We start from the raw sequence: 18,768 nt of genomic DNA, 5'->3' as shown, positions 1-18,768 counted from the left end.
AGAAAAATTTACAGAAACAAAAAAGCGGCATTTTCCCACGGGCTCGAAAGTGCTGCCATCTATTGTTTCTACCCATTTCTATTCGTGATTTCAACTGAGTTTATCATTCGGTTTTTCGCACTTGGGATTGCAGTAGAGAAGTGGGATCAGATATACCTCTTAAACTTTAAATGCTCTTTCATTGCTAAAGAAATTAGAGTTTATCCTTTGCTCCTTTCTAAGTGATGACGCTAGAAACTTGGCCTACGGCAAAAAAGTCAATTTTTGAACTAAGATAGATAGATATTTTTTTCTCAACGGCAGTCAATAGCTCTTGGTGAACTGATCAAAGTATATGTCACCCATTTTTTGGTAGAAAAATTCCTTCATGAGATGTACCAGTCTGAAATTTTAAGGGGTTGACAACTTTAGTAGTAAGGCGCATACTGAAACCAAAAACAGCAAGATACCAATTGTGAGACATATAGGGGAGTTTTAAGCAACAGTCGGCTGTTAGCTCATAATCATCTTCGTCAATGAGGGGTTCGCAACTTTTGCAAGTTGTGTACCTATTACTTGTTTCTAGTGTATTTAATGGTAAGACCAATATGATTCCAGTGGAAAGACATGTAAGGGACTTGTCTATTTTAAGATCCTTACAGATTAAGAACTTCAGCGTTTAATCGAAGCGAGGAAACAAAAGCAAAGTGTTGCTCTCGCAACACTTTGCTCGGCGAAGCTGAAAAAACCTTGCCACAATACCTCACGTTGCCCATGCAGTGTAGATCTAGTATATTTATGTGTTTGTCCATTTATTTCCCATATTTCGAAGGTGTATTTAAACTTTCTCAAATGCAAAAAAGCCTTGTGTCTTGGATACTCTGCCAAAAGAAATCCCTGTCCCTTGGTTGTATCTCTTTTTATATCTTTTAATCCTTCAACAAGTTTCTCACGAGAACTAAATATGAAAATTGTTGAAGTGGGCTGTGAAACAAACTCCAATTGTCTTGAAAAACTATCCAATTGTAAAATTCAGTAAAATCTAACGTGCACCTTCAACAGGAAGTCTTTGTCCCTTTAGTTTATAAAAAATTCCAGTAAGGAAGAGATGTTTCAAATCACAATTGAACATCAAGGCTTTTTTCCCAAAAATCGCCCATTTCCCCTGTATATTTTCCAGTGAAAGTTAAAGTTGGATAAAGTTTTTAGCTATCAGTTGTGTTTGCTTTGCACTATACGTTTGCATTTTAGTATTTTTTTTTATAATAAACGTGGCTGATATCTCCAGTCTAGAACACTAGAGATGATAATGTTGTTATCGGTAATCCAATCCCACAACTATTTTTGCAAGCTAGAAAAGGGAAATGACACAATTTGGGAAGCTGATTTGCCTTGTCTCTCTTTCTTTTACCCAGAAGACCGAGTGAGACAAGCGAAGATGAATTGAACAACTTGATCAAGCGCGCAAAATCTCAAATTACAAAATAAAACATAGAAAATGAAACTTATAGGGGCGTTTTCAGCAAGCTTTGGAACTTTTTTTCTAAAAATGTCTACCAATCTTTATGACATAGAACGAAACGAACTGAAGAAGTTGATCCTCAGTTTTAAGAGTATGTGCTGACAATGTCTATTTTACAAAAAAGCTATACAAAACGAAATGAATTGACTAAACTGATTTATTTAGCCCAGCAGTGGAACACATTTATTGACAACCTTACTCTAAACTACCAGAAGACTCTAGCAATGAAACCCCCTGATTTCATAGCCTATGAAAAAAATGTAGTATGGAACTTGACCATTGGCTTTAATAATTTAATATGTACAAAAACAATAAATAATTATCACATCGTTTACCACATCACATCAAAACAAATAAATTAAAATTATCACAGTATTTTCCACAAAAACGTCAGTATTAAATATATATGCTACGACTGCAATTTAGATTGCAGTTGTAATTCATTACAGAACTTAGCACTTAGGAAGGGAGAAAAAAAAAGTTGATTTCAGTGTTTTATGCATCGTCAGGGTATTCATTGCTTCTTTCTTAATAATCAAAATGTAAATTTTTATGAATTACTTTTATAAATTCGATGTTATTTTTCTGTATGTTATATGCAAATAATTAATTGTCTTTTGCTTTGCTGTTAATTTGGTTTTTGAAACTGTGATATTTGAGGTCTGGTTTGCTGATTTTAGGTAGAATTCGTATATCAGCACAGTTAACGAACGTTTCTTGCGGACCACAACCCGTTGTAAATGTACCGTTGTCACAGTCGCCCCAATTATTACCTGAAAAATGACAAAATGGGAGCAAAATACAGACAAATGTGAGCTAAATTATTATCTAAATGGCGCATATACCGGTTCCATTAACGCCATAAAAATTGTCACAGGAAATCGGGGAAAAACGTCTCTTGTTTTGATGATGATTCACTAATTGTATGAGGACGAGTTTTTGAAAGTCGTCAAGTCAGCAGGGGGAATATGTGTATATACATTTAAATATTTAGTTAAATTTCCAAACAAAACAAAAATGGCTGACACTGAACAGCTGAAACGTTTTATTCTCAGGTTTCGTGTTATCTCATATATATATATATATATATATATATATATATATATATATATATATATATATATATATATATATATATATATATATATATACCTGTTCTTTTTTCGTTTATCGCCTGAAGTACATGATATAGACCCATTTCTTTTTCCTGTTTGACTTCTCAAACGCTTATAAAAAAAAAAAAAAATCAGAAAAAAATAAAAATAAAACTGGATTGTATGAACACAGAATAAGGATAGATGAAATAGGAAAAGAACATAATCAAAAACAAATAATCACAGGGTTAACAAGAAAAATGCAAATCATGCAGCCAGGGTTATAGTAGTATTTACTAAGATGAGCTTCCGATTTTTTGTCAACTTGATTTTACCTCTTTGAGAATAACATTTCTGAGGAGAAATTCTTCAGGTTTAGTCGATTTTATCTTCCTACTCATTTTTCTTTTTACTCCTAGCAATAAGCTGTTTAGTAGCTTTGCAATATCAAAAATGCTACTCCCAAAAATAAGAATTGGAATTACGGTAATGTCTTCTGATTTTGGAAGATAAGGGGACTTTTTTACCAAATGATTCTTCCCCACATAGATGGCTTGATGTAACTTCCATCAATATTTTTCTAGACGAGTAGCCTTTTTTGTCGTTTACCTACATAGTGCATTGGTCTCTCTATATAATCAAGGCAAAACAGCAAAATGCACATCAAGTTGCACAACAATATCAAGTTGTTTTGAGTTTGAATTATTATCGAAATTTATTTATGCTGGTCTTAATTTTAATATGGATCCTTACTTTTCTTTGAAAAACTTCTTTTTCACAAATTATTTTAATTAATTTAAAAAGAGCAGATGATACAAAGAAACAGCTTCTAGCAACAAATGCGATTAGACGCTGTAATCAGAGATTACTACTGTAGCGTTATCAATTGCACAATGAAACTAACTATTAATTGAATAATTGGGGTTACCTAGTTGATAACTGAATGCAAAGTAACCCTTCTAAAGTTGATTTACTAATTAGTGTTTCAGTCGACCATTTTTCTGTGCAGTTTTTCCCCCTTCCATGTTATAAATGCCAAGAGGTTCATTGACCTCTCAACCCCATAGGGTCCAAAAGGTACTTTCTAATGCATGCTTAGAAAAAAGCTTTTTTTCCTAGAATCACTATTGTTCGAAATCATTTTTTTTTTACTATTTGTTGTTGCAAGGAAATGTTTCTTTGCTATTCTTGTGTTTACAAAAGGAGGGTTTACAAAAGGAGTCAAAAATGTTGTCAACCGAAAAACAAGAACTGACTATTTTTTATCAAAGAATAGCATCAAAAAGAAAGCCTTTCCAAAGGATAAACCCTATCTTTTTCTAGGATTCATTCATTTGTTCTTCAGACCCCTTGCCATCTGTGTCCAGTAGTTTTACTTGCAGAAGTGCATATATCTCATTGATTATTGTTTGTAAACCCTCCGAAATAGTGGTATCCTACAACTAAAATGCACGCTGTGTTTTGCTTTATTGTTCCAGAGTTTAGCAATACTTATTGTGGATCGGTCGTACACTCTTGGTGTTATACTTAGGGACCCTCCAATTTACCAGCAATACAACACGTGGAATTTATTGGACAATCACCTAGAAAATAATGGAAATAAGAAGAGATAAATTCAGAAAATTCTAGAAATAAATTCACTTAGAAAATAATGGAAAAATCTAGATGTTAAATTTCTATTTGAAATCACTTTGGACTATTCAGACGGAAACTTCAGAGCTTTTGGGCCAGTCCACCCCCGGAATATCCCTTCTTGTACAGTTTTATCCATATTTTCTAGTAGTGATTAGAACATTCTCTTATTTACTTTGTAAATAAATTTTGTCCTCCCAGGATCAGAGGCCCTTCGACCAAAGATACTGTGTGCACATATAATTCTAGTTAAAATTCTAGAGTCCCTCGATTGTATTTTTTTTTTTGTTTTTGTTTTTTTTTTACAACGAAAATTTTTCCGTTTTTTCTTTGAGATCATTTAGAAAACATTTATAATTATTTAAATTTGTTTTTGTTTTTTTTGTAAATTGAAAATAGTGTCACCCTGCTATTTTATGCTAAATATTATAGAACAAGCCTGCTCTTACCTGCTGTATAATGCCATTGAAGGACACAGTTTTCACAGACTAGATTTTTGGGAAGTTGAATTCTTGGATAATGCATTCCTGGTCTAGGATCTTGTACGTAATATTTGTTTCCTGAACCATTTTCTAGTTGAAGAATATTCTTGTCAAGACAATGCTGTGTGGTTAGCTCTTCCTTTGTCTCCTTTTTGCATAACTTGAACTGGAAGAATCCCATGTGACTCTGGGTCAGCTCCACTTTTGCCACTATCACCTTAATAACAAATGTTGTTTTCAAATTCCTATCTTGTAAATTAAATCTATGTTATTATATTAATTGTATTTTTGTTTTTTTCTCTTGAAAGTAAACACAGTATTGAGAGAAAACACTGTAATTTTCTCTCTAAGTTTTTTTATTTGAACCGGAAAATATATATATATATATATATATATATATATATATATATATATATATATATATATATATATATATATATATATATATATATAGCGTCTTTTGCCTCTATCACCTTAATAACAAATGTTGTTGTTATTAAGTGCAACCCCCCCCCCCAAGCCCCCCCCCCCCCCCGCGCGTAAGTCGTTACGCGCCATATAAGTTACGCGCCATTGTAGTTGTGTCCCTGTGTCCCACTGTGCATATAAATAGATTGTCAGGTTTACCGACTCTTGAACATGCAACATATAATTGTCCATGGGAAAAACAATCTGTATTCAGATCTATACCTCATTATTCTAATGATTGCCCTTGAGCTTTGTTGATGGTGATTGCTAATCGAACATTCCCTGTGTCCCCGTCGTCATTTATATAACCACCTGTGCCCCCTCGGCGTCCCCGTTGTTGTTGTTTCCCTGTGTCCCGGTCGTCATTTGTGTCCCGGTGTCCCATTCTGTAATTTCTCTTTGAGTGTCGCGGTCGTCATTTATATTCCCGGTGTCACGGTCGTCATTTGTGTTCCGGTGTCCCTGTCTGTAATTTCTCTTTGAGTGTCCTGGTCACCATTTATATTCCCTGTGTCCCGGTCGTCATTTGTGTCCCGGTGCTTTGTTGATGGTGATTGCTAATGGAACAATACTTGTGTCCCGGTCGTCATTTATATTCCTTATGTGCCGGTGTCCCGGTCGTCATTTGTGTCCCGATGTCCCGGTCTGTAATTTCGTCAGTCGAAAACATGACGTTAGTCAACACACAAACATGACGTCACCCGACAGACCCACACACACACAAGACAACTTATTTTATATATATATATATATATATATATATATATATATATATATATATATATATATATATATATATATATATATATATATATATATATATATATATATATATATATATATATATATCTATATATATAAAAATAAGTTGTCTGTCTGTCTGTGGATCAGGTGACGTCATGTTTCTGTGTTGACTGACGTCATGAAATTAGTTGTCGTCATTTTTGCTTTGACGGTGACGTCATTAACGGTATTTAAGACATTTGTTCACGACACAAATGACGACCGAGACAGGGAATATAAGTGACGACCTGGAACCTCAAAGAGAAATTACAGACTGGGACACCCGGACACAAATCACGACCGGGACACAGGGAATATAAATGACGACCGGGACACAGGGACACAACTACAACGGGGACGCCGGGGGCACAGGCGGGATATATAAATGACGACCGGGACACAGGGATTGTTCGAATAGAAATTACAGACCGGGACACCGGGACACAAATGACGACCGGGACACCGGGACACAGGGAATATAAATGACGACCGGGACACTCAAAGAGAAATTACAAACTGGGACACCGGGACACAAATGATGACCGGGACACAGGGAATATAAATGACGACCGGGACACAGGGACACATCATTAGAATAATGAGGTATAGATCTGAATACGGATTGTTTTTCCCATGGACAATTATATGTTGCATGTTCCCGGTCGTCATTTATATTCCCTGTGTCCCGGTCGTGATTTGTGTCCGGGTGTCCCAGTCTGTAATTTCTGTTTGAGGTTCCCGGTCGTCATTTATATTCCCTGTGTCCCGGTCGTCATTTGTGTCCTGTAATTTCTCTTTGAGTGTCCCGGTCGTCATTTATATTCCCTGTGTCCCGGTATCCCGGTCGTCATTTGCGTCCCGGTTTGTAATTTCTATTCGAACAATCCCTGTGTCCCGGTCGTCATTTATATATCCCGCCTGTGCCCCGGCGTCCCCGTTGTAGTTGTGTCCCTATGTCCCGGTCGTCATTTATATTCCCTGTGTCCCGGTTGTGATTTGTGTCCGGGTGTCCCAGTCTGTAATTTCTCTTTGAGGTTCCCGGTCGTCATTTATATTCCCTGTGTCCCGGTCGTCATTTGTGTACCGGTGTCCCGGTATTTAATTTCATCAGTTGACAAACATGACGTCAGTCGACAAACAACTTCATGACGCATGCAGCTCAATCCTTATAATGACGTCAGTCGAAAACATGACGTCAGTCAACACACAAACATGACGTCACCCGACAGACAGACCCACACACACACAGGCAACTTATATATATATATATATATATATATATATATATATATATATATATATATATATATATATATATATATATATATATCTATATATATAAAAATAAGTTGTCTGTGGATCTGTGGATCGTGGATTAGGTGACGTCACCTGAAAAAACTGGATCAGGTGACGTCAAAACTGAAAAAACTAAAAAAAGGCAAAAACTACAAAAAAAACTAAAAACTAATAAAAAAATAAAAAAGCTAAAAAACTAAAAAAACTAAAAAAAGGCAAAAACTACAAAAAAAAACTAAAAACTAATAAAAAAGCTAAAAAACTAAAAAAACTAAAAAAAGGCAAAAACTACAAAAAAACTAAAAACTAATAAAAAAAATAAAAAAGCTAAAAAACTAAAAAAACTAAAAAAAACTAAAAAAAGGTAAAAAACTAAAAAAACTAACTACAAAAAAAAACTAAAAACTAATAAAAAAATAAAAAAGCTAAAAAACTAAAAAAACTAAAAAAAGGCAAAAACTACAAAAAAAACTAAAAACTAATAAAAAAGCTAAAAAACTAAAAAAACTAAAAAAAGGCAAAAACTACAAAAAAACTAAAAACTAATAAAAAAAATAAAAAACTAAAAAAACTAAAAAAACTAAAAAAACTGAAAAAAGGTAAAAAACTAAAAAAACTAAAAACTAAAAAAAACTAAAAAAAAGGAAAAAACTGAAAAATAAGCTAAAATAAAGGTAAAAACCAATAAAAAACTAAAAAAAAACTGAAAAAACTAAAAAAAGGCAAAAACTACAAAAAAACTAAAAACTAATAAAAAAGTAAAAAAGCTAAAAAACTAAAAAAAACTAAAAAAACTAAAAAAAGGTAAAAAACTAAAAAAAATAAAAAATAAAAAAAACTAAAAAAAAGGAAAAACTGAAAAATAAGCTAAAATAAAGGTAAAAACCAATAAAAAACTAAAAAGCGCCACCCCAACAGCTAGTATATATATATATATATATATATATATATATATATATATATATATATATATATATATATATATATATATATATATATATATATATATATATATATATATATATATAAAGGAGCTCAGAAAAAGCAATGGGAGACCACGGAATCAAATGGGGGGGGGGGAACTCTCCTGGACTTAGATTATGCTGATAATTTGAGCATCCTAAATGAAAGTGTCAGCAAGATGAATGAACTTTTAGAGGTTTTGCGATTTCAGGGTGCTAGAATAGGTTTGAAAATTAGTGTTAAGAAGACTAAGTCACTAAGGCTAGGAATAAGTGAAGATGAAAAGGTGACGTTGGGTAACAAAAAGATTGATCAGGTGGGTAGCTTCACTTACCTTGGTAGTATTATTTTTAAAGACGGTGGGAGCAGTGAAGATGTTAAAAGTAGAATAGCCAAGGCTCAGGGTGCTTTTTCACGGTTAAAATAAAGTTTGGAAGAATAGTACATAAGTCTGCAAACCAAAATTAGAGTATTAGAAGGTACAGCGATGACAGTGGTCAGATATGGCTCTAAAGCTTGGGTGCTCCGAAAAGTAGATGAAGATTTACTAGAAATTTTCCAGATAAATTTTCTACGATTGTGCTGGGTACCCGGTTGACTGATTGTATTTCAGTAGGCTGTATGAAAAGTGTGGTTCAATCCCGCTTTCTAGAGCTATAATGAGGAAAAGGTTGAGATGGCTAGGGCATATTCTGCGGATGAAGGATGACAGAATGCCGAAGATTTTATTTTTCGGCCAACCGAAGTATCATAAAGAAAGACTTAAAGGAAATGGGAACTTCCTAGGTTAAATAATAGTAACATTTAATTTATCCTCCGCGACACAGATATTGTGAGGCACAATACAGGAGCAAATAAAACGGAACATTAAATGTAATTAAATGTTCAAAAAGTTTTGATTTGCAATTACTATCATGAAATTTTTGTGTTGGTTACCGTATAAAGAGTCCTCTTATCCTGTAGACAGTTATGAGATGATGTATTCAGATCTTCAGTAATCTGTAAAATGTTTTAAATTATTTATTTTATTTATTTTTGTTTCTGACATGGCAATTATGTTGATTTTCTACAAACATATATTCTGAGAAGATTTGATGCATGAAACCTATCAGGGCTCAAGTGACTAGACTAGTTCACTGGATTCTCTCTCTTAATGACTGCCCTGATACTCTTTCGTAAGTTTGTTTACAAACAGTTCATGGTAACAAACTGTAAGTAAGGAGCGACTCGGCTCAATAGTAACTTAAAATCTAAGAAACGGAATCGTTTTTAAACTGGAATATCTAAAATCAGATATGAATATATGCATCAAAAGAATTGGCTTTTAATGCTGATTCCAAATGTATGAGATCCATTAAGTTTAGGGTTACCCATCAAAAGCTAGATCCTGAAAAAATTGCCGAATTTTCGAAATAGGGGTGAAACACCCCAAAAAGTCAAGGACGCTTAATGAAAATCGGACAATCTTATTCAGTGTATCAGTGAACCCTGCCGTAGAAGTTTCAAGCTTCCATCAGCAAAAATGTGGAATTTTGTATTTTTTGAAGGAAGAAAGATCAATAATGTGCGTTTATTTGTTTGTTTATTTTTCCAGGAGTGGTCGTATTGACCCAAAGTCCTAGAAATTAGGGAGAGGGTTTATTCGAATGGGGATTAAAAGTTCTAGGGCCCTTTTTAATTGAAAAAAAGATTGGATGGTGACTAGCCCCCTTCCCACGCCTCTTTTTCCCGAAAGCCTTCCAATCAAAATTTTCAAAATACCAATAAATAAGTCTTTGGGAATAACGTGACCTCCCACAGTCCCTAAAAAAAGGCTATAATTTATAATAATTGCACTGTGTTTACGTATTTTATTTGTTGTTGGGAAGTATACCTAAATTAGGGGGGGAGGTTGATGAGAGAAGGGGGCTGAACGGGGAGAATTTTTCGTGGGGAGAGAAGTGTCCAGGCAGGAACTTTTACTGGGAAATTCTACACTGGGAAAATTTAAGCAAATTTCTTTTTATTTGTCTCACTTTCTCTTCGCGGACTCAATTTTGAGCGTGGAGATGTTCTAGGGAATCGTCCGGGAGAAATTTTCAGCGGGATAGGAATAGTATGGAGGATTTTTCCGTGGGGTGGTTTTTTTTTAGAGAAATTTTCCACCCAGAAATTTTCTGCGGGAAAAAATTCGGCATGGGGAATTCTCTAAGGTAGAAATTTTCTAATTTTACACCGGGGGAGGGGGATTTCTGAGAGAAATTCCCAGAGAAGGAAGGTTTTCTGGTATGTTTTGAAAAAGGATTAGAGATTTAATTTTTTTTTTCAAGTGAAAGTGTGCTAAGGAAAATTTTTCAGCGAGGATTAAAATATCCGGATGGAGTTTTCTAAGGGGGGTGACATGATAAGAACTTTCCACGGAGGAGTCTCCCGTGAGGGTAGGGAGTTTTTTCAACGATCAGAAACAAAAAAATAAACAAGTTTTTCCAACTAAAATTAAGGAGCAATGTTAAAACTTAAAACAACAGAAATTATTCCGTAAATGAGGGGAGGGGGGTTGTCCTCCTCCTAAATACATCGTTGTTTGCGCTTAGGTTTGACTTTGTTTTTCCAATTTTTAAGAACGACTCCTGAAACACAAGGGCCGTTTAATTAGAATGAGAAACTTTTTAAAAGTACTAAAAAATTAGCTTGAAGAGTGCATTATTGAGGAGGGGGCAACCTCCCTCATATACGGAATAGTTTCTTTTTGTTTTAAGTTTTAATGTTGCTCCTGACTTTCAATTGAAAGAAAACTGTCTTTTTTCTTTTCTTTTTTTTATTCTCTAAAGAGCAGTCACCACGTGAAACAGTCTCACACCAAAGATTGCACTTTAAGGGCCATCGAGTTTAAATTCTTGTTAAAGGAGGTCCAACCGTTTGATCCAGTTATGGCGGGGCAGATTAGAAACTTAAGAATAGACGAATGTTTCGAAATGAATTGAATTCATGTTTCGAACGAATGAATTCTAGAAGCTATTGGATAAATTCTAAGAAATTGTGATTCTTGGTGGTGCGTCCATCAGTTTGTAGTATTTGTACTATCGCTTTCATATTCAGTCAATTTCCCCCACAAGTAGGTAAAAATAAAAAACACTAAAGCTGCAAAAACTACTAAAATTTTACAAGCTGATTCTTCTATGTTTCGCCTTAAGTAATTCGGATACTGAATCTATGTTTAATCCATGAATTGCTTGCATACTGTTAGATCTTTTGTCAAAGACCAACCATTAGGCACTTTACGTTTATCTTTGAAATGCACGAAAGTTGTGTTAAGTTGCAAACTTAATTTTCACCGGAAAACCATACCTGTCCAGCGATGAAGGTTCTACCTATGGTGCCTGTTCCGTATAATCCTCCCTCTTCATTAGGTCTTGGTCGTTTTTGTTGGTAGGGATCACCACATTCTCCACATCGACCACCGTTGATAGACCATTGATTCTAGGAAGACAAATCCGTTTGTGATTGAATACCAAAAATGGCTTGCTTTCTTTTTAGTGCTTGTCATTAAAAACAACGTTTATATGTTCTAACGTAAATATGTTGCGTGCGAGGCAACATTATTTTGTGATTAAGCCTCCTAGCTTAAATCAGAAGATTTATTGGTATACCTGGACTTGCTCGAAAAATATCACTTTGGGATTTCTCCTAAGGTCCCTCCTCAAATATTCTTGTAAAAATAAGTATATTCAATTTCGTTAAAATATGGACGTTGGGGACAACTAATGTACGCTTTTTTAAATACTATACCTCCTCTCCTTCCTCTTGAAAAATTACTTGACTCTCCAAAGTTTTTGCAAAACAAACAATGAAATATAAGTGGAATGAATGTTACCAGAATGACAACTAAAGAGTGTTAGGACTTTTAGTGCAAACAATAAATTCCCTAACTTTAAAAAATATATATAAACAAGGCAGCATTACTTAATGGTGTTTGGAACGGGGCTGCTTTGTGAAAGCTATATGCCCTCAAACGAAATTTTTGATGTTCCGTGTAAGTAAGAAGAAGAGGAAGGGATTCAGTGAGAAAAATTATGATTTTTATTTCCCACAACATGTACGAATATAGGCCGCCAGGTTAGAAAGAAATCCCGAGTTTTAGAAATGAAACTAAAAGATTCACTAAAAAGGATATTCGAGATTCAATGTAAAAAGCCTTTGTGACAAATTTTCCTACATATCCCCTCTGTGCATGGAAGCTCGTGCCCAGTCTTTCAGCTCGCACAAAAGATTATTTTGGTGATTTTATCGCAGAAATCCTTAATCTCTTTCACTTTAGAAGACAGAAATACGGTAAAGGCCTTAAAACACACCAGCTTTAACACGCTTGTGGCTTAAATAGTTCAGTAAACAGCACTAATAAAATTTTTCAGCAAAAGGTACATTTGTTTTACTTACGTTCATTCCGCCACAGAAAAGTCCGTTGTCGTCGTAGTTTATTGGGACCTTATATCCGGCCCTCCACATCGACGACCTTTGAGGCGGATCGAGCAATCTTCCATGTCCCTTAACATGAACAACCACCACTATCCAAATCATCCAAACTTGTAATATCATTCCTTTTGTTGTTACAAAATCAAAATGATAACCCTTTCGAAGGGACAGAAACTTATATAGCCTACCTTTGTTGACTTGTAATTTTTAAAATTCCAAGTTTGGCTAAAATTAGCTACAGGGTCACTTGGAATTCCTTTTAATAATTTTGCATCATAATGGAGTTTTGGCGGTTGTATAAACTGGTTTTGCTTGCTGATTCCCGTGAAATAGTAAACAATATTGACAAATATTAGTAAACATATTTACTAGCTACTTCCTTCATTGATTCATTTTCTCTTCAGTTCTCTTCACTATGGTACTAGCAATTAATGTTTAGCTCCTTTAAGGAATTAAATAAAAAAACTAATTTTTTTAGCTGAAAGTAAGGAGCGACATTAAAACTTAAAACGAACAGAAATTACTCCGTATATAAAATGGGTTGTCCCCTCCGCAATCCCTCGCTCTTTACGCTAAAGCTTTTAATTGTTTTAAAAAGTAGAATTGTGGCAAAGAGTCAAACTTTAGCGTAAAGAGCGAGGGATTGCGGAGGGGACACCATTTTATATACGGAGTAATTTCTGTTCGTTTTAAGTTTTAATGTCGCTCCTTACTTTCAGCTAAAAAAATTATTTTTTTTTATTTAATTTCTGAACGTTTTTGAATTAATGCATGTTTGGTTTTGGCTCTCCGCACATAAATTATTAAAATCAAATTTGTATATTAATTCTTTTTTTGGCTAAATGGCTTTCTCTTAGTTTTGATCAGACGATTTTGAGAAATAAGGGGTGGAGAAGGAGGCCTAGTTGCCCTCCAATTTTTCGGTTGCTTAAAAAGGCAACTAGAACTTTTAATCATCTTATATTTTTATTATGGATACAAGGGGGTTTGTATCCTCGTTAATACCTTGCTCTTTACACTAAATCTTAAGTTTTGTCCCAATTCTTTAAGAATGACCCCTGAATCAGAAAGGCCGTAGAATAAATAGTTGAAATTACTAAAAATACTTTAGCATAAAGAGCGAGGTATTTATCTCCTCCTAAATACCTCGCTCTTTATGCTAAAGTATTTTTGGAACCCCTCACATGCGTAATAATCTCTGTTCGTTTTAAGTTTCAATGCTACTCCTTCCTTTCATTTGAAAAAACGTTTTCATGTTTATTTTTCATTGTTTTCTTATAGTAATGCTAGAAAATCATGTGCCCTTTTCCTTGAATTTTTCTTCCCCATGACAGATTCCTCCAAGGAAAGATCCTCCAACATAGCCCCCTCCCCTCAGCCCCACCCCCCAAACAAAATAAAATCCCCCTGAAAACGTCTGTACACTTCCCAATAACCATTACTATATGTAAACACTGGTCAAAGTTTGTAACTTGCAGCCCCTCCCCCAGGGATTGTGGGGGATTAAATCATCCCCAAATACATAGTTATTATGGTTTTCGACTATGCTGAACAAAATGGCTATCTCAAAATTTTGATCCGTTGACTTTGGGAAAAAAATGAGCGTGGGAGGGGGCCTAGATGCCCTCCAATTTTTTTGGTCTCTTAAAAAGGGCACTAGAACTTTTCATTTCCGTTAGAATGAGCCCTCTTGCGACATTCTAGGACCACTTGGTCGATACGATGACCCCTGGGAAAAAGAAAAAGAAAAGAAAAAAAAAATAAATAAACACGCACCCGTGATTTGTCTTCTGGCAAAAAATACAAAATTCCACATTTTTGTAGATAGGAGCTTGAAACTTCTCTGATACGCTGAATCTGATGGTGTGATTTTCGTTAAGATTCTATGACTTTTAGGGGATGTGTTTTCCCCTATTTTCTTAAGTAAGGCAAATTTTCTCAGGCTGGTAACTTTTGATGGGTAAAGCTAAACTTGATGAAATTTATATATTTAAAATCAGCATTAAAATGCGATTCTTTTGGAGTAGCTATTGATATCAAAATTCAATTTTTTAGAGTTTTGGTTACTATTGAGCCGGGTCGCTCCTTACTACAGTTCGTTACCACGAACTGTTTGATTGGACTTTGATAATGAATTGTTATCTTTTTATGTGTTATTTATAAGCTCATTAATTTATACAAAACACCATGACATCATTAGTCCAAATCCTTGAAAAAGCTAAAAAACACCATAAAAAGAATAGTCGTGTTTTCCTTCCTTCCTAATTGTTTAGATAGTTGTCTAAACGATTAGTCTCTCCTTTTTTGTCTCGAAAGTCTCTCCCATCCCCAAACTATTTAGTAGTAGTGAATATCTCCATGTTTTTAAGTTTGGTCCTTGTAAATTCATTTTAGTAAGGACTTCGTGAAAATATATGGAGAGGAGGTGAATTGTATTTTAAAAATCTAGGCGGGCAGTTTGTTGTTGTAAGTGTTTTTTTCAATGAGAATACCAAAAAAAGATATTTGCTCCAAAATTTAAAAAACGCCCAATGGAAGTTTATAACTGTGGTCAGCAAAACCTTTTGGAAAGCCTAAAAATTTTGCGATTAATCTAAAAATGATTCATCCTTCACCTTAAGTCAAGACCGTATCTAGGGGGAGGTTAGGGGGTTTGAACCCCCGCCCCGAAATGTTTATCCGACTCGTAAAAACGTAACAAAAATGAACATATGCAAATTTTTGAGAAGTTGTTTAAAGTTTTTTGTATCCTTCCCCTCCCCCCAAAAAAAAACGAAAACCTGAACACGTTCTTGCCTTCAGCGATACTAGAGGATTCGCTTGGATAAGTCTTTACCTCCTTCTGGCACGTACGCTGGGGGGGGGGAGGCCTTCGGACCCGGGCCCCAGAAAAATTTTATGAAATGTTTTATTTCCACATGGTTTCTTGGGATTTCTGGCAAAACTAGGACATTTATCAAGAATCTAGATACATTATGTGAAGCCTTTTTTGGGGGATTTTACAGCATGCAATTATCCGGTCAAGTCACTGCCCAATTATTAACCCATTTTCTGTCTAACTTTTTACCCTCTTTGAGGTAGTTTGCAATTGTACTGTTTTTTTTTTGTAAAGAGAGTTTGCTTTCCACAGCAAAATAGAATTATCCTTGATAATAGGGCGTTTATCCCCCCTTTTCAGGATAAAGTACAGCTTTTAATGGATCAATTTTGGAAACTATCATTTTTCATTAAAATCTACGTTTTTGCAATTGAAGAACTACCCCCCACAGCACCCATATTGCACTGTTAACCCTAAAATTTCCCTTTCAGTAGGATATAATAGATTAATCACTGGTTCTAAATCGCAATGAACATAACATGAGCCTAAAACGTACTTTTGAGGCTTCAGTCTTCTCCCCCCCCCCCATCCGCTACAATACTACAGATTATCTGTATTTTCGATATACGTGCTTTTTGCATTACTAAATAAAAAAACGTGCTACTTTATATCTGCTGCTTCGAAGGTTTTAGCCCCCCCCCCGAAAAAAATTCCTGCGTACGTTCCTGATCTCCTTACTCCGTCGATCATCACTCTCCTCGGGAAGTCTAAAATATCTGCAGTAAGAATTTACAGTTTACAGAAAACAATAACAAGAAAATTAATTTTCATAAAAAAGATAATTTAAAATTAATCAACCAGCGAAAATGCGAGAAAACTGTTTTTCCAAAACAGTACAGAGAACCAAGGGTTCCAACAAAGGGCCTTCCAGTATACGCCACCTGTTTTACTTCTCAGGGCACCACTTGTGCCGGACACCACACTCAGCACGCACCATCTGGTGTACATGATTTCTGAAAGTTGGTTCCCCCTTTCTTTTGATTTGAATGATATGTTTGGTGTTTTACGCATATAGTTCACATATTTTTAGTTTCTTTCCAAATTTACCTTTAGCTCAAAATTTTTTAAATAAAAATAAAATTCTGTTATAACTGTAATTTCTACTGTCAACGCTGATTGAATATTATATGCGTTTGCTGGTATGTAATTGTTTTAAAATAATTACATAAATAAATCCTTTACACTAGCTGATACACAAAAAAAAATTAGTGTTACATAAAGCACAGCTACAAAATCCATTGAAAAGAGTGTAGTTTGACTCAGCGGTTCATCAACGGCTTAGCACAATTTTTTTTCAGTCCATTAATGTGAATATTTGTTATAAATTAAATCGTTTTAACTAAACAAGAATGGAATATGTCGAGTGCGTTGTGGGCGAGAAATAAATTACGGTTGCATAAAAATTTTCAATGGAACTGTTTTACCGTTAGAGCATTGCTCCATAAATTCAAAATTTTTTTACGCCCGGTATTTGGTCAAAAGGACAAAGATCAAAAAATTAGAAAATTTGCCCCCAAGCCTTTCCTAATTTATGGAGACTGTTACATCAGAAAAAAACTTGTATTAGAAATTCTGTATTGTTCCAAAAATGGACGGTATTGTCTGTTTTATTGTCGTTTTTGCACATTAACATATTAACATTAAAAAAATTAACATTTTTGTCATTCTTTGTTCAAGCAACCTAGCAGTATGACTTTTTCCTATTCTCAGCTGTTTTATATGAAACGGTAGACTTTTATAGAAAAGTATGATGGATCTACCAAGTTGCTTTTTTCATGGTCAAGCCCATGATTGGTTACTAATTTGTAATTTTGAGGAAACTGTAAATGATGGTGTCAATAAACCCTTATATATACGATCAGATTTGATTATTATTGTTATTTTTTTCCTTTCCTCACCAAAGGAAAATGAATGTGTCTGTTTTTATATTCCCATTTTTGGCTTTTTTTTATGATGTGAACGAGGGAAGGCGTAAAGTCGTTGGTTTACAAGCTCTGTGTTTGTGCAAAAATTGGACGGTTTTTACTTTTGTGTCAGATCTGTTTCTGCGGCTTGTTCATGGGCCACGACGGCCCATGTCCTATTATAAGTTTAACTTATAATAAGTTAAATTATAAGACGTCCTATAAAATTATAATTTTTTAATTTTTATACGTTTTATAATTTTATAATAAATATAATTTTTATGCGTCCTATTAAATTATAAGACGTCCTATTATAAGTCTAAATTTAATATCACTTCTGCCAGTTTTCGGTGTATACATCTTTGCCATTGGCGTTTTAAGGCGATTCGATACCTTAAAGAATCATTCCATAACGTCTATTATAAACTTTTTTTTGTTTGCGTGGCCAAACTGTTTAGAATTGATTGGATAATCTTGCCAAAATTTGTAGAACTTGGATAGATCCTAATAAACGACAGAAAACTAAAAGACGACACCTACTTTCTCATAAATTGTAGAAGGACTATTTAACTTCTCCGTTTTGCATTGAAAATAGAGACATGAAGATTTAATTAACTTTACATCATTAAAAACTGTTAGTTTTGTTTTGTCGATTGAACGGAGCAGAATTTTCTTTTTAAAGTTCAAGAAAGGATAGTACTTAAAAATATTCTAGTATACCTGCTTAAAAAGCATTAAAACTTGAAGGATATATCATTTGAGCTATTTAACAGCTTTGAGAGTTCCCTGTTGTGTCAGTCGCCTTGATCTTAAACATTGCCGATACTGAGTGCATATTGTAACGCCAATCCCCAAATGCAAGGCACCTAAAGATATTACCGAGATGAGGCCGATTTCGAAAACACCAGCTCTCTCAAAAGTATTTGAAAGTTTTATTTTTGATTGTTTATTTGAGGACATAAATGATAATATTGATCCCCAACAATTTGGATTTAGATCTGGGCATAGTACTGTTCATTATTTGGTTGAATTGTTGGATACTATCCTTAAGCACTTAGAAATTAATGGGGCCTATGTTGATGCATTATTTGCAGACATAGTTAAGGCTTTTGATAATCTTGATCATAATGTAGTTGTGGAAGAAGCAAAGGTTATGGGAGCCCGTCCATTTGTTGTAAGAATGCTCGCTAGTTTTCTTTTTGAAAAATCTCAGTGTGTCCAACTCCCTGATCATGAGCCATCTGAATTTATAAATATTTTTTGTGGTTCGCCACGAGGGACTAGATTAGGCCCGCTTTCTTTTCTTATTGCTTTT

At 34.5% G+C, this 18,768-nt stretch overlaps 2 protein-coding genes across 4 annotated transcripts in view; one reads left to right on the top strand and one right to left on the bottom strand.

Annotated features, from left to right (window-relative positions):
* Positions 1-18,768, top strand: part of LOC136031353 (protein O-mannosyl-transferase TMTC4-like) — a 119,567-nt gene that overhangs the window by 56,210 nt on the left and 44,589 nt on the right. The window lies entirely within an intron of this gene.
* On the bottom strand, positions 1,768-13,026 carry LOC136031354 (uncharacterized). 2 transcript variants are annotated; one of them, XM_065710852.1, is made up of 4 exons: positions 12,636-12,849; positions 11,547-11,678; positions 4,677-4,926; positions 1,768-2,274 (listed from the first exon to the last, which is right to left on the bottom strand). In XM_065710852.1, exons 1-4 carry the CDS (start codon positions 12,792-12,794, stop codon positions 2,108-2,110), a joined length of 708 nt encoding a protein of 235 aa, XP_065566924.1. In that variant the 5' UTR covers positions 12,795-12,849; the 3' UTR covers positions 1,768-2,107. The 2 variants fall into 2 exon arrangements, with proteins under 2 accessions (XP_065566924.1, XP_065566926.1); XM_065710854.1 differs by lacking the exon at positions 11,547-11,678 and having other exon boundaries at positions 12,636-13,026.

The sequence above is a fragment of the Artemia franciscana genome, chromosome 9 (genome assembly GCF_032884065.1).
Source record: "Artemia franciscana chromosome 9, ASM3288406v1, whole genome shotgun sequence".
Lineage (NCBI taxonomy): Eukaryota > Metazoa > Arthropoda > Branchiopoda > Anostraca > Artemiidae > Artemia > Artemia franciscana.
Note: the sequence above shows the minus strand (reverse complement) of the source record. Positions and strands in the feature narration are given on the sequence as shown.